Source organism: Nannizzia gypsea, genomic scaffold (assembly GCF_000150975.2).
Source record: "Nannizzia gypsea CBS 118893 supercont1.7 genomic scaffold, whole genome shotgun sequence".
Classification (NCBI taxonomy): Eukaryota; Fungi; Ascomycota; class Eurotiomycetes; order Onygenales; family Arthrodermataceae; genus Nannizzia; species Nannizzia gypsea.
The window spans coordinates 855,548-878,050 of NW_003345195.1; the positions used below are offsets into that span (position 1 = coordinate 855,548).

The 22,503-nt window shown below is 47.0% G+C and overlaps 9 protein-coding genes across 9 annotated transcripts; 4 read left to right on the forward strand and 5 right to left on the reverse strand.

Moving 5' to 3' along the window:
• Positions 1-332: 332 nt before the first annotated feature.
• On the forward strand, positions 333-2,407 carry MGYG_07625 (GTP-binding protein 1; the record flags this gene model as incomplete). The annotated part of the gene is made up of 3 exons (XM_003170333.1): positions 333-419; positions 489-2,028; positions 2,100-2,407. The coding sequence occupies 3 exons, from the start codon at positions 333-335 to the stop codon at positions 2,405-2,407; spliced, it is 1,935 nt and encodes a 644-aa protein (XP_003170381.1).
• Positions 2,408-3,114: 707 nt separating this feature from the next.
• MGYG_07626 (hypothetical protein) lies at positions 3,115-4,973 on the forward strand (the record flags this gene model as incomplete). The annotated part of the gene is made up of 3 exons (XM_003170334.1): positions 3,115-3,250; positions 3,330-4,727; positions 4,789-4,973. 3 exons carry the CDS (start codon positions 3,115-3,117, stop codon positions 4,971-4,973), a joined length of 1,719 nt encoding a protein of 572 aa, XP_003170382.1.
• A 282-nt stretch (positions 4,974-5,255) lies between these two features.
• On the reverse strand, positions 5,256-7,166 carry MGYG_07627 (adenylosuccinate lyase; the record flags this gene model as incomplete). The annotated part of the gene is made up of 6 exons (XM_003170335.1): positions 5,256-5,423; positions 5,486-5,879; positions 5,970-6,401; positions 6,458-6,581; positions 6,729-7,013; positions 7,118-7,166. The coding sequence occupies 6 exons, from the start codon at positions 7,164-7,166 to the stop codon at positions 5,256-5,258; spliced, it is 1,452 nt and encodes a 483-aa protein (XP_003170383.1).
• A 410-nt stretch (positions 7,167-7,576) lies between these two features.
• MGYG_07628 (DNA repair protein rad5) lies at positions 7,577-11,122 on the reverse strand (the record flags this gene model as incomplete). Its single annotated transcript, XM_003170336.1, has 1 exon — positions 7,577-11,122. One exon carries the CDS (start codon positions 11,120-11,122, stop codon positions 7,577-7,579), a length of 3,546 nt encoding a protein of 1,181 aa, XP_003170384.1.
• Positions 11,123-11,376: 254 nt separating this feature from the next.
• MGYG_07629 (hypothetical protein) lies at positions 11,377-12,661 on the forward strand (the record flags this gene model as incomplete). Its single annotated transcript, XM_003170337.1, has 2 exons — positions 11,377-11,573; positions 11,647-12,661. The coding sequence occupies 2 exons, from the start codon at positions 11,377-11,379 to the stop codon at positions 12,659-12,661; spliced, it is 1,212 nt and encodes a 403-aa protein (XP_003170385.1).
• A 126-nt stretch (positions 12,662-12,787) lies between these two features.
• On the reverse strand, positions 12,788-14,910 carry MGYG_07630 (hypothetical protein; the record flags this gene model as incomplete). The annotated part of the gene is made up of 5 exons (XM_003170338.1): positions 12,788-12,893; positions 12,957-13,010; positions 13,075-13,130; positions 13,186-13,259; positions 13,326-14,910. 5 exons carry the CDS (start codon positions 14,908-14,910, stop codon positions 12,788-12,790), a joined length of 1,875 nt encoding a protein of 624 aa, XP_003170386.1.
• Positions 14,911-15,579: 669 nt separating this feature from the next.
• MGYG_07631 (DNA polymerase gamma) lies at positions 15,580-19,062 on the reverse strand (the record flags this gene model as incomplete). Its single annotated transcript, XM_003170339.1, has 2 exons — positions 15,580-18,821; positions 18,888-19,062. The coding sequence occupies 2 exons, from the start codon at positions 19,060-19,062 to the stop codon at positions 15,580-15,582; spliced, it is 3,417 nt and encodes a 1,138-aa protein (XP_003170387.1).
• A 677-nt stretch (positions 19,063-19,739) lies between these two features.
• Positions 19,740-20,439, forward strand: MGYG_07632 (hypothetical protein; the record flags this gene model as incomplete). Its single annotated transcript, XM_003170340.1, has 2 exons — positions 19,740-20,178; positions 20,243-20,439. 2 exons carry the CDS (start codon positions 19,740-19,742, stop codon positions 20,437-20,439), a joined length of 636 nt encoding a protein of 211 aa, XP_003170388.1.
• Positions 20,440-20,761: 322 nt separating this feature from the next.
• Positions 20,762-22,349, reverse strand: MGYG_07633 (hypothetical protein; the record flags this gene model as incomplete). Its single annotated transcript, XM_003170341.1, has 2 exons — positions 20,762-22,080; positions 22,148-22,349. 2 exons carry the CDS (start codon positions 22,347-22,349, stop codon positions 20,762-20,764), a joined length of 1,521 nt encoding a protein of 506 aa, XP_003170389.1.
• Positions 22,350-22,503: the final 154 nt, after the last annotated feature.

Sequence of the window (22,503 nt, forward strand, 5' to 3'; positions counted from 1 at the left end):
CACTTTCTTTTTTGATGACTCAACCTCCAACTGATGACTCCCAAGGCCGGGCTTGCTGGCGTTTCCTGCAGCAAACAGCTGGCATCTCCTCACAATATAAATACTCAAGCCATACACAGTCGGCTCTCTGGCGAAATCATCCACTCTTGTACTATTGTTACTCCTTATAAATCATGTCTCTATAACCTATACTATCTCCGGTCACACCACTCTTTATCCCATTTACAGAGAGAGAGAATGATTGTACGAATACGACGGACTTGAACCCATCTGCGCTGAGCCGCACATTATGATATCTTATATTAACTCCCTATAACTGCGAGTTAAACACCATGAGTCACAGACAGGCGGAGTTGACGATGGAGGAGAGATACAAACGGGAGCAGGCATGCATAGTCCCCCTTCATGCACCTACAAAAGTTTCCTGGTGGAAAACGCGGTTTACACACTTGAGGCCACCATATCTAACATATATACTCTCTGCCTAGTCTCTGAACGAGTTTGCCGAGTACGTTGAGAAGCAGCAGGAGAGACGGTATTTTCGTAGCCAAAACCGAGATAGTTCCGTGGCTCCAAGCGACAGCGGCTATTCTACTGCGACTATATCCACTGCCCATGACGACCACTCCGAACTCGACATTCTTGACCAGCTTGGCTTGTCAGACCATCCCACCAGTGTCCAGCTTAAAGACTTGCTCCTTGACAACTCTCCGGACGCAGGGAGCACCCTTTCTCGCATAATCAGCCTCGTGAAAGGCCGGTTGGAGGAGGGACAGGGAGAGACGATATTTGACCTTGGTCAGGAAGACAATGGCGACTGGATGGGCTTCGACAAGGAGCAGTGGGGCTATGCCCTCGATCGTCTAAAGCGGGCTGCTTATGCGCTTAGGGCTCATTGTCGGGTCTTGCTGACTTACAATGTCGGTGGGCCTGAGGAGGCTGAGACGAAGAGTGACCGTATTAAGTGTGCCTACGGGAAAGTCTTGATACGGAAGGCTCCCGAGACGGTAGAGAAGGTTATTGAAACCAGGATCGCGGTGGTTGGAAACGTTGATGCCGGTAAAAGTACCCTTCTGGGTGTCTTGGTTAAGGGAAAACTGGATGATGGGCGAGGCAAGGCACGGGTGAACCTATTCCGCCACAAACATGAGATCGAGACCGGGAGGACCAGCTCCGTCGGTATGGAGATTATGGGATTTGATACCCATGGCGAAATCGTGGGTCATGGTCAAGCCCGAAAGCAGACATGGGAGGAGATTGGGAAACAGTCTGCAAAGGTGATTTCATTCAGTGACCTCGCCGGCCATGAGAGATACCTACGGACTACTGTCTTTGGCATGCTCAGTAGTAGCCCAAACTACTGTCTACTAATGGTTGCCGCCAATAATGGACTTATTGGAATGAGCAAGGAGCATCTGGGCATTGCACTATCGCTCAACGTCCCTGTTATGGTCGTTATCACAAAGATTGATATCTGCCCTCCTCAAATCCTGCAGCAAACAATCAAACAGTTGACCGGAATTTTGAAGTCTCCTGGGGCTCATAAGATTCCAATCTTCATCAAATCCCGAGAAGATACCGTCAACACGGCTACGCAGTTCGTCAACCACAGGATATGCCCTATCTTCCAAGTCTCGAATGTGACCGGGGAGTGCATTGATCTGGTACAGATGTTCCTCAATATGCTCCCACATCATGGCCGGTATGACTCCGGCGCACCCCTGGAATTCCTGGTGAATGATACCTTCTCCGTGCCGTTCGTAGGGACGGTGGTGTCTGGAGTTGTGAAAGCTGGAGCTGTGCATACAGGCGATCCGGTGCTTGTTGGGCCAGACTCACTTGGCCAATTCAAGAGCACTGTCATTAAATCCATTGAGCGCAAACGGATCCATGTGCACGCATGTTCAGCCGGACAGTCGGCATCCTTTGCTCTCAAGGGAGTTCGCAGAAAGGACGTGAGAAAAGGAATGGTTGTTCTGCCTAAACTAGACCGTCCTCCAAAGGTTTATCGTGAATTTGTTGCCGAAGGTTTGTGCCTTCACCCCGTGTTGTTTGTGGATGAGTTTTTGACCTCTGCTGACTTTAAAATTTTATCTTAGTATTGATACTGTCACATGCCACCACAATCAAACCGAAGTATCAAGCCATGTTGCATGTTGGAGCTGTGAGCCAGACCTGCGCTATCATCGATATTGACCGGGACTTTATCAGAACCGGAGACCGGGCTCTAGTCGCATTCCGGTTCATCCAACGACCAGAATTCCTTTCAGTAGGGGACCGAATCCTGTTCCGTGAGGGAAGGACCAAAGGTCTAGGCATCGTTAAAGAGGTTTGCTACAATCCCAGTATCCCTCTGAACCCCGAGAAGAGGATGGCACCCTCAACTGATCAGGGAAAGGCTGGCTAACCGGGAGCCTTCCGCGTCTACGATTACGCAATGTCTTACGATTAATTTATGTTCATGTTTTTTATCCTTGCGTGCCATGGGGGACCCATGCATATCGTTATCTGCTAATTATCATTATTCCTTGATTGGACGTTTCTGTTTCTCTCTCTTCCTTTCTATTCGATTCCTGCATATTATTTCCTGCTTTCAGCTACGGTGTCAAGTGGAGGTATGACGGCTGTGCTTGTATAATACTTATGTTGGTCCCCACTGCATATACCTGAATCGCTTTCTGCTGATCACCTTGCCACAACCGCCGTTCTGGATATCCTTCTTCTTGCTTCCTCGTTCAGCCCGTATCCCTTGTCTTCTTCTCCCCAGATTTCGCGGCAGAGATACATATCACGTGATAAATATGCTTTATCTATGATGTCATGACCCCAGGTTCTGCCAAGGTACGTCACATCTGAAGTCATATCGTTTGGCAACAGGGGCGAAGAGCGCTCCAGGAGACGGCCTTGCAAAGGCTTGCAGACAACCATGAGCCGTCTCGCCACAAACTGTGGGACATGTTACTGCTGGCGGGCTGGCCGTTGAGGACGGCGCTTCTATATAAGAGCCTTCCAGCCGTGGAAAAGTTGAGATAATTCATCAATAACATCAAAACATTTCAAATTTGCTTACCCATCTAAGTATCTATACTTCAATTAAATTTGCAATTGTCTATCATGGAGTCTCTTAAGAGCGGACTACAAGCTGCAGAGGACGCCCTGCTTGGACACCACAAGTCAGGGCATGAGCCTGCCTCCGGTGTCCAGGGCAAGGGCACCGCAACCGACCCTTACGATGCTGGCAATGCTACCCGTATGTATCACCTTTTGTCAGTACTTTTAGTACTACATTGTTCGTTTGGACCACTTTCTAACTACTGATGGCTTTTAAGACCAACCAACCGAGACCCACGGCATGACCGGTAAACATGGGACCGGTCAACACGGCCACGGAAACAAGATCGATGAAGGAATTGGAGGTCTTGACGACACCGCTAGAAGAACTGCCGGAAAGCCCACCACCGGCGGGTATACATCCCAGGAAACCGGACATATCCCTGGAAAGACAACTCAAGGTACCGGAAGAGTAGATGAGGGTATTAGTGGGGTTGGTCGAGACAAGGCCGGATATGGTGAGAAAGCCTTACGCTCAGAGATGCAGCAAGGAGATCAATATTCCTCTACAATGGCTTCTGGTCAAAAGCCCTCAACGGGAGCTAAAATGAGTGGCGGGCTCACCGATGACACGCTCGCTGGTACCGGTGGTGCTACTGCTATCGGTGCTGCTGGCGGTGCAGCTGGAGCGGGAGCTATGGGTCGTGGCCAGGAGCCAGGCATGAGCGGCATGAAGCAACAATCCGGAATGACTGACTCAACCGGACGGACTCCTGGAACAACAACATACGGTTCAGACATGCCATCTGGTACTTCTGGGGGATACGGCCAAACAAAGCATTCACAACTTGGCACCGAACATGGAAGAGAGATGGGTGGTGGAGCTGCCCTTGGTTCTGGAGATGTCACTGGCACAGGTCATGGCAGTCAACACCAGCATCATCTGGGTGGCACGACAGGAAGAGAAACAGTTGGTGGAGGTATCCTTGGCTCTGGAGATGCTACTGGCACAGGCCATGGCAGTCAGTCCCAGCATCATTCGGGTGGCACAACGCTTGGAAGGGAGGCAGTCGGTGGAGCTACCCTTGGATCCGGAGATGTTACTGGCACAGGCCATGGCAGTCAATACCAGCATCATCCGGGTAGCACTACACATGGACAGCATGGTACCACCGGTGGCCTGGTAGGAGGTTCTACCCACGATGGTTCCTCCAAGTATACCCCTGAAATGAAGCAAGGTCAAACAGCTGGAAACATGCCAGGTGGAGGAAGCTCTGGTACTAGTGGATTCGGATCCTCGGATATTAAACAGGGAGCACCGACTACTGGCCATGGTGGTTCCCAAACTGGAATGTCACAAGGAATTTCTACTACCGGACACACCGGCTCAGGCTATGGCTCTTCCCAACATTCAGAGTTGAATCAAGGAATCCCATCGAGCCAAACAACTGGTGGAAACATGGGACGTACTACTGATATGGGCCATGGAGCGTCCGACCCTTCCTCTGCAATGAGGCATGATGCGCCAATCGCCAGCACCAGTAGCCGCACAACCAGCAGCGTACCAGCACATGCGCCAAGTGGCACTGGGCAAAATCCCGTTAAAAGCACAGGGTTCGCTGCAGAGGGTGGGAACTTTGACGCCACGCAGCCAGGGGCAGGAAGAGAGGCAGATCGTAAGTTACAAAGCCCCTTGAAGCTAAACATTAAGGATAGTATGCTAACTCTAAAATGAAGGTCTTCTGGACCAGCGCACCTCCAAGGCTGGCCAAAGTTCTTCCACGACGGGCCATGGAAATACTGGTACTACGACGCACGACCCTCTCACTGGTTCACATGAGACGCATACCTCCCATAAAACTAGCAGCATCACACAAAAGGCCAAGGATGCACTCCATATCGGAAAGCACTCCAAGCCCTAAGTTTGTGCGGAAATGGTGCTTAACTATGTTTTATGAACCATATTACGTTTTAACACTTTAATATCCCATATGTGGAACTTTAGTTATGATGCAATTTAATCATGTTTATCTGTCTTATTGAAATCGTATATCCCAAGTGCATTGCAAATGTATTCTTTGTATTTACCAATTTGGATGAATAGCAGTTGATTGTTTAACTCAATTGAGAAGTAGCCATTGGGATATATTTCAATGATATTTTCCACTTAGTTTGGTAGGACCAAAGTCTTGTCTAGCTGCCTTCTAGACAGATAGCTCAGCTGTAGCTGTGGACATAATATACTCCTTATACTGCTCTAACTTCTTCTCGACGGGCCCCCCTACGCCCGCATATCTCTCGACAATCTCGGGAGATCGGCCAATAAACAGCTTCGTGTCCAGGAGACCATCTATCTCATCCCAGACTGGTTTCTGTTCAATTCATATATTAGTCATCTCGTTCAATGCAGGAGGGGGTGTCGGGAGTACCATACAAAGAATTCAGTCTTCTTGATTCTCTCAATCAGGTCATTCTTTCCGCCTTCCATTTTAACAACATGAGCGGCTTGATGCGAAAGAACACGAATCTCCTCATGGGCTTCTTGTCGGGAAACTCCATGGCTGCACAGCTTCATAATTATGTTCTCGGTAGCCATAAATGGCAACTCCTCTCGCAGCTGAGAGTTGACAATGGCGGGGTATACCACAAGGCCGTTGGTGATATTATCAAGGCTGATTAGAATGGCATCTGCCATAAGGAACATCTCAGGGATATCAATACGCCGAATAGCGCTATCATCCAGAGTCCTCTCAAGCCATTGGCCGGAGAATGTTTCGGAGAAATTGGCCGATACGTTGCTCAGTTTTCCTGCCAATGCTGCAGATTCTCTCCGAGCTGTTTGATAAACAGTCAGCACTCATCCATGAAAACATATCAGGCCCATATAAACATATTCGACCCGTAGAAGTACTCAAAACATACCCGCATTGGGGTTGCGCTTGTAAGCCATGGCAGATGAGCCAATCTGATCCTTCTCGAAAGGCTCTTCCATGACTTTATCGTGGGCGAGGTGACGAAGGTCGGTTGCAATGCGGACAGCGGTTGCTCCGAGAGCTGCAAGGGCGTTGGCAATGCGCAGGTCCACTTTTCTAGTATACGTTTGAGTAGAGATATCATAGCAGCTGGAAAATCCGGCTTTCTTGCAAAGGATCTCGTTCAACTTGTCAATTTTAGAGGCATCGTTTTGGAAAATCTCCATAAACGAAGCCTGAGTTCCAGTGGTCCCCTGAGCTCCTCTGAATTTAAGACCAGCTCTTACATACTCAATGTCCTCGAGATCCATAACGAGATCTTGAAGCCATTGGGCGCCTCGTCGACCAAGGGTAATTGCCTGAGCGGCTTGGTAATGACTGATTCCGTGGATTAGTCAATATTCACAGAGTGTGGTTAAAATTCAGGTGCGTACGTGAAGCCTAGAGCCGGGAGATCTTTGTATTTAAGAGAGAATTGCGCAAGGTTGTGGATAACTTTGGCAAGTTTTGGTAGAATCAGGTCAAGCGCATCGCGGATAAAGATCAAGTCAGCGTTATCTGTGACCTATAGAGAGAGAGACACGTTAGGCTTCCATTCAGTGGAACAGGAATGTTCATATAGCGAGGAAATCCGGTCGTACTAAGGGCACCAGCAGTTAGCAGCGGAACAAACAACAGTAGCCAAATTCAGGAATCCAGGCATACCATAGCACGAAGTAGCACCAAGATGAATAACTCCTGCAGCCGCAGGAGCATCTTTTTCCAACGCATAGACATGAGCCATGACATCGTGTCTGCGGCGGCGTTCTTCAACAGCAGCAACTTTGAATGCCTCGTCGCTCACGGTGACATTGGCCTTGATCGCTTCAATTGCCTCATCACTGATCTGCTTGATCCCCAGCTCCTTCTCAGCTTCTGCTAGCCAAAGCCAAAGTTTGCGCCATGTTGATGCTCGCTCGCGGGCAGAAAATATCGTTTTCATCTCATTGCCTGGTTAGAGAGTAGCTGGTTAGCTAGTGTATGCATGTGTTATAGCGGGGGGATTGCGATGGCGGGGTTGATAACAGCCGATAACGTATAGGGAAAGGACATACTGGCATAGCGAGACGCCAATGGCGTCTGATACTGGTCATTAGCAGACATGATGGGCTGTGAGCTGGGTTACGAAGCTGTAAGGATATATTTGAAATGTTTTGTTTGTTCGTGGACCTGGGAAGTGAAAGAGTGACTTTTTTTGCCATAGGCGGAGAAAAAAAAAAAAAAGCTTGCATCATGAACTATAAAAAGACCTTAACTTTAGCAAGAACAGTTGAAAAGGGAACAACGAGATACAAGATAAGCAACACAATGTTGAGTGAGGTATGTTTTCATTATATTATAGCTATCGTAATAGGCGTTTCTTCCGTACGCTGTTATTATAAGGCGCTCGGCTTTGGAACAGATAAAAAGGATAAGATGCTATGCTGCTGGATGGCCAAAAATCTCCAAGCGTGATAGTATACAAAAAGGACAGCGTAGCCGTCGTTGCTGGGTATCAATGCGATGGCTGTGTGCTATTCAAACAAGAGTTTCAATTCTTCGATGCGTTGCTCTCTCTTATCTTCGTCGCTCCCATCGCCGCCAACTCGTAAACCAAGAGAGCCGGCAATCATCATTTTCCGCTCCTGAATTTTAAGAATTCTCCCTTCAATACTGTTTTTCACCACGAACCTGACCACTTTCACATCCCGTAGCTGGCCCATACGATGTACACGATCAATGGCCTGGGCTTCCACGGCGAAACTCCACCAGGGGTCCATCATGAACACGTGGTTTGCGACTGTCAGATTCAATCCAACACCGCCAGCTCTCAAGCTGATCAAAAGTACACTCGGAGGGAGAGTCTTCTCTTTCTTAGGCTTACTTCGGTATCCCTTGAAAGGGTCCGGGGAGTTTGTAATATCTTCATCATCGTCAATGTCGTCTTCGTCAACTATAGGGGCATTGAACTGCGCAAGGACCGTAGCACGAGCCTTTTGACTCATCGTGCCATCAAAGCGAAGATGTGCAATGCCCGCTGTGGTCAGCTGTGGGGATATTAAGTCCAGAAAGGAGGTGAACTGAGAAAATACCACAGCTTTAGTGCCTTTGGGAAGATGCGAAAGATGGGTAATAAGAGCGTGTATTTTGGCAGAGGTTTTCGCAGAGGGAGAAAGGGGATTGATTCGACGTAGGGATATTCGGCCTCCTGGGGGAGTGGGACAATCCAATGCAGGAGGGTTCTGTGTTGAGGGAGTCTGTTCTGGCGAGTCATGGCGCACGACTTCAAAGATATCGCGAGAGCTTAGCTCCTCGCGGCAGCAGAAACACCGCGGAACCTCTCCTTTGTCAGTCTGGTGTTTAATATAGGACTCCAAACAAGTTTTGCAAGCACTATGCCAACATGAAGTAACTGCTGGATTGATCATTGGCTCCTCGGAACAGATAGGGCATTCACCACTAGATTCTGCCTGAATTTGTTTGAGTGCATGAGTTGTGAAATTGGCGGTAGGATCCCGCTCCTCACCATCCGAAGACTGTATAGAGCTTGAGAATCTGTCAATAAGCTCCTGAAGATCCATGTTGTCTTTCAAAATGTTTATTTCATCAGCAGCAATAGCAGCATCTTCTTCTTCCGCGACGATAGATTGGTTTCTAGTAAGAATAGGATGGCAGCATGTTTGCCGTAAACGGAGAATTTGAGCAAAAATAGTGGTATAAGACTTTAACAATGTCCCTGCGGCTATATTGTCGTTGAAAGTCCGTTTGGCTCTGTTAAAAATAACGTCATAAATATCTCTCTCTTGTTCAGACAGTTCAACCTCTTCTACTGTGATGGTACGAGATGGTAAGGGAACAAGGGCCTCTCCCTCGGGAGTTTTCATTGTTTTCGTGCGCCGAAGAACCAGTGGTTCAAGGACAGTCTGTACAACGCTTAATGCGCGCGCAAAGTCTTTCGACTCGAATGGAACAGTGATAAAAGTCTTCCAGAACGAAAAATTGCACCACGGTTCCACCTTGAGGAAGCGTACGAGACTATAAAGGTCTTCAAGCCGGTTCACAATGGGAGTACCCGTTAGGACCCATCTATGTTTGGCACCGATTCCATAACACGCTTTTGCTGTTTTGGAGGCCCGATTCTTGATATAATGAGCTTCATCAAGAATTACACGGAAATATTCGACGGAGAAGAGGCCGTTATCACTCATGTTCGTGCGGCCTGAAAGAATCTGGCTATGCTCTGAGCGAACAACTCCATAGCTGGTGATGATTACATTAGGAGCTGCCGGGTTTGTGGGAGAGCAAATACTCCTGAGGTTGACTGATTTGTCTGTTCCGTAATAAACTAGAATTTTCATGGTCCCCGGCTTTGACGCCTTCAAAGCTTCACTTTCCCATTGTGACAAAAGGGATGTAGGAGCAACAACAAGTGTGGTATGTGGAGCATGAAAAATTCCTGAAGCGTTTTGTGGCCATGTAATACCTCGACTCGATGATGGCAATGTAGTACCGTTAATATATCCTTGGCTAGGTTTATGAGAATGTATCAAGCTCATCATCTCGATGGTCTTACCTAGCCCCATCTCGTCGGCAAGAATTCCACCCAAACAATTCTGTTCCTGTACTGGAAAGTCAAGGCTTAATTCCCCAGAGTATGGGTTAACGTAGAAGTAATCTTTACCACGTACACGCGGCAGAGAATTATCATCAACATCTTTTATAGGCCAGGAGTATTCTTCCCATAGAGGATGCATCGACCTTTGCTTGGTTGAATTTTCGTCCTTCTCCTTAGAGATAAGCCAGTAAAGTGCCTGTTGTTGATACTTTCGTAGCTCCAAATTAAAACTTTCACTTGGAGTAGCTTCGGGCATGCTGAAATCAAAACACTGAGCCTTGTGATACAACGCATCTAGCTGGTCTTGATCGAGGTGTTCACCATCATCACTTTCGGATGCTTCTTCGGCATCTTTTGATGGATCTCCAGTCGATTTCCCTGGTTTCGTATTCTGTTCAACAATTTCTGCAGCACGCAGAATCCCGCTTTTCTTATGCTTCGCGGTAGTCTCATCCCCAGAGGTTGGTGAGAGGCAGATCTCATCAAAAAGGGTCACTAATGCAACTTGACGTAACCGAAGTGCCTTTTCTTCCGCTGTTTCCTCTTGCTCGAAAAGACGAGGAGTGTTATCCTCCAATCCCGGCGAGAAGCGTTTTTTAAAGGCTGAGTTGAGCACGTAACATCTAAGTTGCAAGTATATAGTATCGTTGATGCGGATTCTCTCCGGTGCAAAGACACATACAGCTGTAAATTTGCATATCTTCTGATCGATCAAAGTTGATACCCATGATGCAGTTTCTTGTGGTAATCTTCCAATCTCGTCACCTTTGGAGTTCGTGAATCTCGTTATAACATCCGTTTTAGAATTTGATATCACTCTTTTAGGCTTCCCTATTTTGAGCTGACCCTGGGGTTTCGTGCGCTGAATTTTGACCTCTTCCCCATACTTAAGTGAGTTTGTACTCGACCTCGTTGCCCATCCACCAACGCCAAAGGCGCCGAGATATCGATACTCAGGATTTTCCGAAGACAAGGAGCTGCATTCATTGTCATCCTCGGCAGCCGTCACATCCATGTCCTTCTGAGGCGAAGAAGCTTTGATTGCAGAGGCTTCTTCAGTATTATTGTCGCTTGATGGCTGGGAGACGTCTGTTATTTTCGCATCATTATCTTCCTCCCAAGAGCTATCCAGGTAGATATTGACGGCTTTCTCCATATCGTCCCCTGCACGGCGGCGGAGTTGAACGATAACATGAGCTGGAACCTTGCGCCCAACGATGGTGGAGAAAAGCTCGGTATCAAAATCAGATTCATTGCCAGTCACTTTATTCACCTCTACCGCCCGTCTGTCTGCAGCATTGTCCTCAACGGGTGTGGGAGCCTCCTTCGATGAGCTTGACAGGCCGAAGGTGGTGAAGGCCGACGCGTCGCCATTGGTGAATTTGGGCGGAAAGCTGGCCTCGTTCTCATCTTGGAAAAATCGTCTTTTTTTGACAGGGCGCTGCTCAATATCCCTGGAATTCATATCCGGTGGTCGTCATGGAAGTCGGACAACAGGACTCCCAAAGCCGACTTTTTATCTACCAGCGACGCGCTTCTTAATCGACCTTAAACGCGATTTCCATTAAAGAATGTCGATGATTATTAAGCAACGCGGCAAAATCTATTTCCGATGGATTAGGTCATAATTATTTATTAGTAAGCGAAGTTTCCCTCTTGGAAGCTGTTTGAATCCATGTTGAATATTGATATCTAGACAACGGAACATACTTAAGGATAATGGCTTCAAAGTTTTCAATGCGTACTGGATGCACATTGAAACAAGCTCGATGCCAAGTTTTTCGAGGTGCATTGAGAAAACCACAGCCTATTCGCTCCCTGTCAATTTCCGCGCCTTGTTTGACGGCATCAAGTGTTTCTGGAAGCTCCAATGCCGAGCTGGAATCGGCACATAACTACTGTGTTGAACTCCTAAGGTATGCAAAAAGTCAATTGGACATTAGTATCCACTACATCCTGCTGTTTGAATGGGGAGTTAACCTCAATTAGAAAATATGATCGACCGTCCTACACCCTCAGCACATTTATTCCTCGACACTCCACCAAGTTTTATATAGCCCTTCATGCTCTAAACGTTTCTCTATCGATGATACCCGAAACCACATCTGCGCATACAATCGGCCTGATGAGGTTGCAATTCTGGAGAGATGCCATCACACGAACCCTTGCAGGAACTCCACCCAAGGAACCCATTGCTATTCTTCTGGCCTCGGCCCTCTCAGACCTTGATACTAGGACCCAGGGGAGAGCGAAGATAAGCAAAGGATGGCTTATGCGGCTGATTAATGCGCGGGAACAGCACCTGGCGCACACGTCATATCCTACTTTGGCCTCCTTAGAATCTTATGCTGAAAGCACATATTCTACACTTCTATACCTAAATCTCAGCGCGTTACCCCTTAATTCATTAACGGCAGATCACCTAGCATCCCACATTGGTAAAGCAGTAGGAATTACTGCTCTCCTCCGCGGCGTTCCGCTTGTTGCATTTCCCCCGCCACCCAGTCATCTTTCCAGCCAGACTCGGATGAGCAACGAAGGGCCTGTGGCAGGTGACAGCAGACAAGGCTCCATCATGCTACCGCTTGATATTATGGCACAAACAGGAGTAAAGGAGGAGGATGTTTTCAGACTTGGCGCAGACGCTCCGGGGCTACGAGACGCCGTCTTCACAGTGGCAACCCGTGCTAGTGACCATCTAATCACCGCCAGGCAAATGCTGAAAAATTTACGAGCTGGCCAGGATGTTGGACACGCCTTTGAACATGAGGGCGAAGAGGGCCACGAATACCAAGACGATCAACATACAAAGTCAACAAGCCTGATCACCCAGCTGCAAGAAATCGAGCGAGGGTTTGGCGTTTTTCTACCAGCTGTTTCCACGAACCTGTGGCTGAATAAGTTACAAAAGCTGGACTTTGACATATTTAAACCGGAGCTTCTTTCTACGGATTGGAGACTACCGTGGAAGGCTTACTGGGCGTATCGACAGCGAGAGATCTGAAGAAATATTCGCGCTATGATCCTATAACAACAATTACACATGTATTATACAGAATGATTATACCCCTGATTCTAGCCTTGTACCCACCTCGGATTTTGTATAGATAGGTAAACGTAACAGCTATAATCAACTTTCTTGTACCCGCTGCCGTTTAGGTATCCGCCGTCGCCTTGAACTCCAGATTAATCGTTTGTTTGCAAGTTTCATTAAGTAACGCTGTATCACCTCACGCCTAAGAAATCATGTCAGTACGGACAGAGGAGTTGTGGTTTATACTAGTACCGGAAGCACTTACATTAAGATGACCATAACTACAAAAACAAACGGGATAGCAATGGCCCAGAAAAATCTATGTTGGCGTTAGTACGAAAACGTTGTTAATATCAGAGGGAAGTTTAGGGGAATATGCTTACGCATCACTATATTCCTGGATGCTTGAGAAAGACTTGAAATTCATTCCAAAATACCCCTGCCCAGCGTTAATTCGCTCGTCTTTCTAAGCTGCGATTGATGTTTCAACTCACCGAAAGGAAGGTAAGGGGTAGAAACATGCAGGTTACTAGCGAGAGCTGCGTTATACTTTCGTTTTGATAAGCTCCTGGAATGAGGAATATTAGCGTCTGTGAATAACATTGAGAATTTTCTGGCTCGTTTCTAGACTTACCAATAGTGTTAAATATCAGGTCAATCATATTATCTGCCGAGCGCCGCATCTGATCGTAGCCGTCATTGATAGTGATACAATGATCTAAGACATCGCCCAGATAAGTTTGACACATAGGACTTATATTAACGGTTGAAGGCATTGTAATTCCTTCGGTTTCCTGACTTGAGGCAACCCGGGAGCCAGGACCAGAACCAAAACCAGAACTGTTGGTATGCGAACATGCAGTCAATCCTGTTTTAAACCCTAGATGAGGCCGGCCGTTCGGATCAGGCTTATGGTCTCTTAGGGAATTGATAACTCCAATAATTGGCTGGATGGCATTTCGCAGAACAGAAATTTCGGACGTGAGTATGTACAGACTACTCGACTGCTTGATATTCGGATCGGTAAGAACTTGAACTTCAAGATCTCCCATCGCGTCTTGGTAGGCCATTGTTACCGGAATTGCAAGATCGGTGATAGCATCAATAATAGCTTGTAATATCATGCTTGCATCACAGCTTTGTCGCAAGATAGTCCCTGGAGACCTGAGTCGTTGGATAATGGGAGTTTCGATATCGTCGGCACTCGCCTCGAAGAAGGATGTCACGGAGTTATCTGAATGGAGGAAAAGAGAGACTTGCTCAATACCAACACCGAGTCCTTTGGGTCCCAGAACTGCATGACGCTCCATGAAATCTATACGGTCCTCGTTAGGTCCTCCTCTAAAGCGCTGTAAAGAACGAATGGCTCGAGGTGGGCTAGCCGGCGCCTCCTGCTGCGGATCCGTGGGCGACCTCTTTGTACCATTGAGCCTCGGGCGTCTCTGCTGATACTTGGGAACAAACATATCCATCAATGCCGTCATTATCACACCGCGTTTCTTCTTTTTGGAATGATGACTGGGTGGTTTTGAATCATCTGTTTCATGTACCGTCTCTTCATCGTCAGATTCGCTCTCCACCTCAGAGTCTTCATCGGGATTTCTATGCTTAACCAACTTTTGCATTGCAAGGACGATAAAAGTATGGTCAGAAAACCAGTCCACCTTCGTCCGATTGACAGAATGCATAAGATCCTCTACTGCCAACCTGTGAAGGTGCTTGTGATTCGCCAACAGCCTAACGACATCCCAACTCAACCCATTGACATTGATCCAGCGGCACTGTACCCATGGCTCCCTCTCCCTCTCCAAAAAAGGCACCAGTGTCGCGTTATCCAAGTGATACATACGCATAAGATCGTGAGAGAAATCCACCACGGTGATATCACATTGTTGGTATAATTGCGCCTGTAACAAGGTTCCCTCATCTGCAAATGAGGTGGGAAGGCTTGGATCAGTAGGATCAATTCCAGGCTCTTCACCGGGATGCCAATTCGGAGAGTGCACCTCAGGATAGTATGGACGAGCAGTGGTAGAGCGCCGGCTGCGTCTTCTGAGGCTGCTTTGAGCCTCGAGCCCGATAGGATTTCTAGTAGTGGTAGGCGACGCAGACGGAAACGCCTCTAATCTAAAGGCTTCACCACCTGCCTGAGCCTCAACATCGGTTGCACAAGGACTGATATCGCTCCCGTTTAGAGAATCTGATCTCCCGAGAGCCATCCTGACGCGGTCACACGTAGTATATCGTGAAGATTCAGAATCATGACAAAAAGGTCAAACCCACGGCCAACTTCAGGTTCGTCCAGGTAGTTGAAAGCCTTTGTGAATGCAGATTTACCATGCCAGGCATGATATATGATGAGGCCTCAGACGTAACCGACGTCATGTGTAGATGGACTACCAGTTATGGAGCACACGCTAACTAGTTGACGTGGTTGACAGACGTTGAAACTGAAATGGGGGAAACTTTCGGCAGCTGCGGAGGCTTGGCGCGCTACCCCTGCCCCTATGATGAAATTAATATATCAAGACTAAACAAGATACGTTACAATCATATCTGCATGTATATGAATGGAATTTATTATCATTAACGGTGTATATTCCCCTCCCTATAGTGTACACCCAAGCGACCCAGACACCGCACACCAGAACATTTACCATATTGGACAGCTGAGACAAACATATGTACAATGAATCGAAGTTTGAGGTAAGAGAAGGGAGTGTACAAGTTAGTTGATAGCATGTGGAAATAAAAGTCCGCGCGAATAAAAAAAAAAAAAAAAGAGTAAAAGCAGCTAGAGGGGCATTCCATCATGGAATGCTATGAAACTAACACATTAAATCGGTATCAAAGGTAAGAGGGCAGAGATTATAAACATATGTGCCTAACTAGACAGATGCAGGGGATCGAGGCTTCCAACCAAACCGGTGTATCGTAAAAGACGACGATTTATTGGAGATATTTGATGACTTTGGAAGGAGATTTGGTTGGACATCCATTAAAACAGCCTTTTGGGGTTCTGCGTGAGGGGGTATCTGCGATGTTGATCCACGTTTAGGTTGCGACTTTGTTGTGCTCCTAGGTGACGAGGAGTAACTATTCTTCATAGTCTCCTTTATTAATTCTCGTAGCTCCTTATCGTCACTGGTAATCTGGGCTTTGATAAAATCCATGCTACTTGAATTTTGTAAAGATGCCATGACGGGTTCTCGCGGGGTGTAGCTGTATTTCTCTGGAACCGGCGGCGATGATGGAGTGACTGATGGGTCAAGCTTTGCCTCGTCGCCCTTGGAAAGAAGTTCACTAATATCGAGGGATTCCCCATGTGGAATTTTGTTAGGATGAGATGGAGTCACACAGTCCATGTTCACTTCTTTTCGCAAGACATGATCAATATCTACTGCCGAAAAGAATGCACACGATTGCGGTAGATCGTCAATACCCATTTGCTGCGAAAACATAGCCCGAGTCCAAAGGTTTGCAACTTGTAGTGCCATTGCAGCCTTGTACTTGTCTGTTTCCCTAACCACATACCTAATTTCATCATGGACGGTAATTGCAAGTCGTGCATCAAGATTAAAGCGCCTAATGAGATAATCCATGGATATGATAAGTAAATGGAGGTAGTCGACACCAGATGATTGAATGGCCCAATTAATCCTGGACGTCATAAAACCACCTTTATTGATAAAGCGTCGCATTAATGCCTCAGTGATACCAGCTCCCAGAACAGGGGTTCGCGGCCTCTCCTGCTCTGCGAACTCTTCCAGCTTGTTGAAAACGAACGACTCAGTTCCACCTCGTAAGAACGGATCCTCACTTAATAACCTGCGAGTTGTCCGAGTTCCCTTTGTCTCCTTATATAGTTTGGCGGCCACGGCTTTGGTCTCTGCTTCAGACATGCTCGGATTGAATTGTCGTAGAAGTGTGGCAGCGAATTTCAAGCCAGCTCCATAAATTCTGCCGTAATTGAAAACTTTTGCATTATTTCGTGAAATTCCAAGAATCTTTGCTGTTTTCGAGTGTAAGTCGGTACCAGCCGCTTTCGTACCCTCGAGTGTCATGAAGCCAATAGCATTCCCGCCGTGTAGTTGAAACTGCGCATCGCCAACTAGGCTTGCAATCCAAAGTTCTTCGGAGTCAACATCCGCTCCAACAAAGACATATCCGGGTGGTGCTCGAACCATAGCTTTCAGTTCAGAACCGACACGATTTGGTTTGGCATTGCTTGCAGTGAGCCAGGTATTTTCAACTGCCCTGCGTGTGATTGTTCCCATAGGAATAACTTGTGGAAGGATGAAGCCCACTTTTGAGTCCGGCGAAACCTCCTTGCCTGGGGAACCCGAGTTTTCCAAATCCTTTTTATAAACGACCATTTGCGATGTGATTCTATCCCTAGCGCTTATCCAATAGGAGCAAGATGCGTTCATTTCCAATGCCTCCTTCGCCAATGGAAACTGGGATGTGAGTTTCCCACTTTCGAAATATTGCAGATATCCCTTTGAGAGAGGGCTAGCACAGCGAGCGTCTGGCCCATCTTTATGCGGAAGCTTGAAATATACATGACTCTTATTCTCGCGCAGAGCAGCGTTTGTCTCACCCCGACATGTCGCATGGGGTAAACGCCTGTTCTCATATCGCTCTAGCTCCTTTTTGGGAACTTCAAAAGTCCAGCCATGCTTATCCGACCAAACAAGGGGAAAGCCGTCCCACGAAAGGTTCAAGAGGATTGGGGATATACGAGTCCGTACTGTAATGTTGATATCTGCTTTACTTGTTGGAAAAAGATCCTTGTACCATTTTGGCATCCCTGGTAGTTTTTGTCGGGCCGCCGGCCGAGGGGGGTCACCTTTCTTCTTGCCTTTGACCATCCGAATCTCTTGACCTGACCAGTCCAGCTGCCGAAGCCAAGGATCATTTTGATATATTTCTGGTTTATCTTTTACCTTGAGAGCATTTTCGCAAAGTTCCACCAACCTCTTTTGCACATTGTTCAAGGCGCGATGGTATGTTTCTTCGGCACTTTTCAAGTACTCTCCCCATGTTTCATTGACCGGCAAAATAACAGTGGAAAGATGCCTCAATGCCGCAAAACTGACGGGGTGTGGACAGGTCTCCAAGAAATTAGGGAATACCTTTTTGTAAACCCGGTGAGTGATAGCAACGTCGGCGGCACAGTAATCTAGGAGCTCGTCTAGTTGCCCATTGATTCCCTCTCGGTCGAGTTCGCCGAAATAGTTCCGTTGAGCTTTGTCTATTGTGATGTTACAGTGGAATTTGGCAACATCGCGGAGAGAGTTAACGGAGCTTCGGCCTACCCATAGCTCTTCCTCTTCCTCACTGAGCATTTTATTCTCAACCATGGACGCAAGCTCAGCTGACTCATTTCCACGCATTAGCTTGTCCCGAAGATCTCTATTTTTCTTATGTTTCATCCAAGTTGGCCGTTGCTGTGAACACATTCCATTTACCGCCACATGCAGAGACATAGTATCGATGAAGAAGTTGCGTGACTGCTTAATATTGTATTCTTCCAGTATTCTAGCTCGATCATACCCAATATTATGTCCGACAATGACTCGAGGTGTTGATGTGTCACCCAGCGGTATTAGTTGATGGGTATTATCAGTCTCTTTCAGGAGCCACGGCGAGATCCATGCATACCAAGCCGTTGGGCCAGCGGCGCAAGCCATTACAGCAAATGGATGCTCTTTCCACATAACTTCAGTGTCAAAAGTTAACTTTGTCTCATCGGGGGCATCGATCTTTTCCGCCGTTCCGTCCGCACTGTATTTCGTCCAACCGCTCTGCCTAATCCATTTTCGTGGTTGCTGGGGTAAGTGAGCCAATGCATAATGTTTAGCCTCGCTTAAAAAGGGCTCAGAAGCATCCATTCCCAGCTTATGGAAGTGTTCATCTAGCGATCGCCCTTTCAGAGCTGGAAGATTGAATCCGATCGGATCAGAGCCATCTTGTGCTTTCCCCAGCAAATCATGTCGAGATAGATGATCCCGGGCTAGGTCGACAAGTTTAGGGTCTGGAGGCGTAGGGTTATTACTGAATATTTGAGGGTGAATGACACTGCTCAATTGCTGGACTCCAATCTCGTTAAACCTGCCAGTGGATGGCACTGGTAAAGCGTTTTGTTAGTCTAACTGGTGCCGCAAGCTGTATAAAAGATAAGGGGTTAATATACATGCAAGCGTGCTCTGTTTCGGTACGAACTCTGCGCCATCTTGGGCAGCTTGGGACGCCTGTTTCGAATGATTCCTGAGAGGTGCTTTCCAAGTAGGTATCGTATGGCAGATTAATCGTGCCCTCAATGGGCTTAAAATGGTGGTTTTACGCAAACCGCGGCTGAACACCTGCATAGTTGCGCGACCAATAAGTCATTCTGGTGATGCTGCGGCACTAGACTCCAAAAGTCTCCCTCTAAATCCGACTCCTGTGTAATGTGCCCTATTTTCCACCAACTCCTCCCGTTGTCGCTTTCATCTTCTTCCTTGCCGTCTTTTTGGTCTCTTTCGTCTCTGATAGATCAGATTACATAATGAGACAGAAGGTTAAAAAAACAATCACGTGAAGATAGAAGGTCATATGATCTTATCTATAATGCTTATTAATTCTTATCAGCGATAGTGAAGCCAACCAGATAGAAAAGAGTAGCTTCAAAGAGACGCAAGAAACCAACCAACATTTTGACCTCCTGCCCATCTTCATGCTCTTATCATTCTTGATTACGAGTTATCCACCCTTAATCTGATAATGTGCATGATGCCACCGGCTCATATACTCTAAGAACGATCACATTCGCTTGACAAAGGAGACCGTTCAGTCCTGAGGTGCTTTATCTGAGCGTATAGATATATCTTTATATGCGCAGCTAGATCTCATACAACTATCACATTGCATATCCTCGTTACTCCAGGAATATTGGTACTGCGCAACTTGCCAGCTCTACAATACCCAACATCTGACATTGCATCCATATATTCGCGCCGGAAAGTCCTCGGCTTTACTTCAGTCGACACTGTCCTTTTACTTCATAATGGAGAACGATGCCTTCGTGGATCTGACTGAGCCTTCACCGGTTGCAACATCACACGGTATAAGGGGTCCCGTATCACCAACATTACAACTGTCGCGGTCTCGCCCCAGTTCATCACCTGACTTTGACGGTGCCAGAGACGAGGCCAAACGCCGGAGATTAAACAATAGAAACAATCGCGACAGTGACCTAATAGCTGGGTCGTCTTCCCATAGGCATCAAACAGTGGAGAGTACGGCTCTGGGTGACGTCGAGGCTGTGGATTTAACTAGTGTTGATGACTCCTCTTCCCTAGCACAAGTCCTTGCCAAGCAAAGAGAGGATGCAATCCTAGCTCAGAAAAATGCTACAAACGACAAGGAAGCAAAGTCTACGCTGACAGCTTACAAATGTCCTGTTTGCATGGATGTACCTGAGAATGCCACAAGTACTATATGTGGTAGGTGTTCTGACATTTATACCACTATTGAAATGATGTGTTCTAAGCATATGTTTCACCATAGGTCACCTATTCTGCCATAAATGTATTATTGACAGCCTCAAATACAACGAGACTCGTCGTACACTTGAAGGTGCTGGAAAGGGGGCCAGAGGAAGTTGCCCAGTTTGTCGCAAAACTATATCTGTGGCAGACAGTCCTGGTCCCAGGCGAAACCTTGTGCCTTTACAATTTAAATTGATAACTCGAAAAAAGGGGTAAAGGCTTTCCAGACAAACACATGTGTTATGGGGATTTTTGATAAACAAATCTCCTCTATTCTTCGGTTGCGTGCGGCGTTACGGGTTATGAATTATAATCGCATACCTGGAGTTCTTCAGGCTTTTGGCCTCCCTTAGGATATCTTTTCATTTTCTTTGTACTATCTCAAGCAAAGGTTCATGGAGAATTCACAAAAGTGGTTAGTTCCTTCATTTATAAAGGTGTAAATGCTACATTAAATCAAAAGTCTCACTATTAATCTATATTCTAGTCATTTCTACCTTATTGTGGCTATCACTGCACTTGTTATCTAATTGGTTAATTACTTTCTTCCTATCGCCTCCATAGTATTCCTCCTACTTCTTTCACCACTTAGCCCAACCCGTACCATTGCGTCCCCTTTCTTGCCCAATACAATCTCCAAGGCCTGCACAAGCCCAACAGGGTCATATTTCATTCCTACTACAGACCCCTCATCGTTCACCACCTTGCGTCCATACAACCGTAAGCACTCAATACCCATCTCACTAAGGCGTTCTCGATCCACATGTGGTGTGCCGGGTCCGTCAAGATGCAGAATGTGCGTCACATAAGATGTATAAGGCTCGTTAGGAACAGAAATTTGAGGTGCGTTGGACTTGGAGGTGCAACAACTTTTCAGCACTGAGCTCTGGCGTTTATGTAGAGAGCTTTCTTCTGCTGCGCGTACAATAGCTTCAACAAATTCAGAAGCTGATAATGACCGAGATGATGGGCCAGTTTCGCGGTCCAAGGACCCATTGAGAATCAGGATCTTATATCGTGCAGGACCTGATGCTATCGATCGACCTACTCCTCTGAGAACTATCGAAGGTATGAGAGATGTATATAGGGATCCGATGCTATAAATTATCGCCTGAGATGAGCGCAGCGCCTCTAGAACGCGAGGATTCGCCGGTGGTCTGATTTCTTGGCCGTAAGGATTGATATACCAAACACGGGATATTCGGCTGGGGAGCTCATCAACAGTCGACTTGCTAAACTGAATATTCTTGTTCCTTAGTGTTGGAAGGGACCCCGGTAAATGGCTTTCTTCATATAGCGGGTCGTCTGGTTCGAGATGGGGGTCATCTCCATCGGCTAACATCAAGCTTGGACGTCTGGAAGAGGGTGTTGATTGGACAGAGGAAGCTTCACTCGGATGAGAGATACTATTTTGGCCAACTATCACAGTTCCATCCTCCAGCGAGGCAGATATGTGATGAGAGAAGTTGGAGTTAATGGCAGGAATAACTCGGACACTGTCGATAGGAACAGAACATATACTGGCAAGAAGGTAAATGGCACTCTCAAAGCTCCCACTAAACACTCTAGCTGCGGTCAAGAACAGGTTACCGACACTGGCTGACGTGAAGTCGAATGTCGACGCAGGTGGTCTCGCCCGCTTTAAGATCTCAAGGTTAAGCAAGTTTAGAAATGACCGAATTAATTCTTTCTTTGCAGGAGTGATAGCTTGCCACAGTGACGAATTTCCCTCAACAATTGAATACCACTCGTCATGAGCATTGCTAGCATTCGAAGACAGCCGATGATTGAAAAGCGCTTTGATACCGGCCCGCTCCGGATCAGTCGGGGAATCCGGAATCAAACGTACCAACCGGCCTGTGAGATGGTTAGTAGCTGATATACAGTTAAATCCATAAGGTAGTTATGGATTAGGTACACTTACTTCTAACATCGCCAATACCTGGGCCACCAAAGAATCTTATAAGCTCGGACGAGGAGCCGCCGTTATCACTAATTGGAATGATATAGCTTAACGGACAATTTTTGGATTCTCTGAGGGCGCTGAAAACATCAACTAGATTATTTGCAGCGCTGCCGCCAGAGAACACCGTAATGCCGCGGTTGGGGCTAGCAGAGGCAGCCATTTGGCGGATTCCTTATCAACTCAAGGTATAATGTTCAGCGATGCTGGGTGAATGAGCGCAATGGGGTATCATATAGTGAGTCGGAGGTTCGCGGTTCAGGATACAGTGTCCTTATCTAACTGGCTAGCTTAGCTATTTAATGATTTCCAAGACA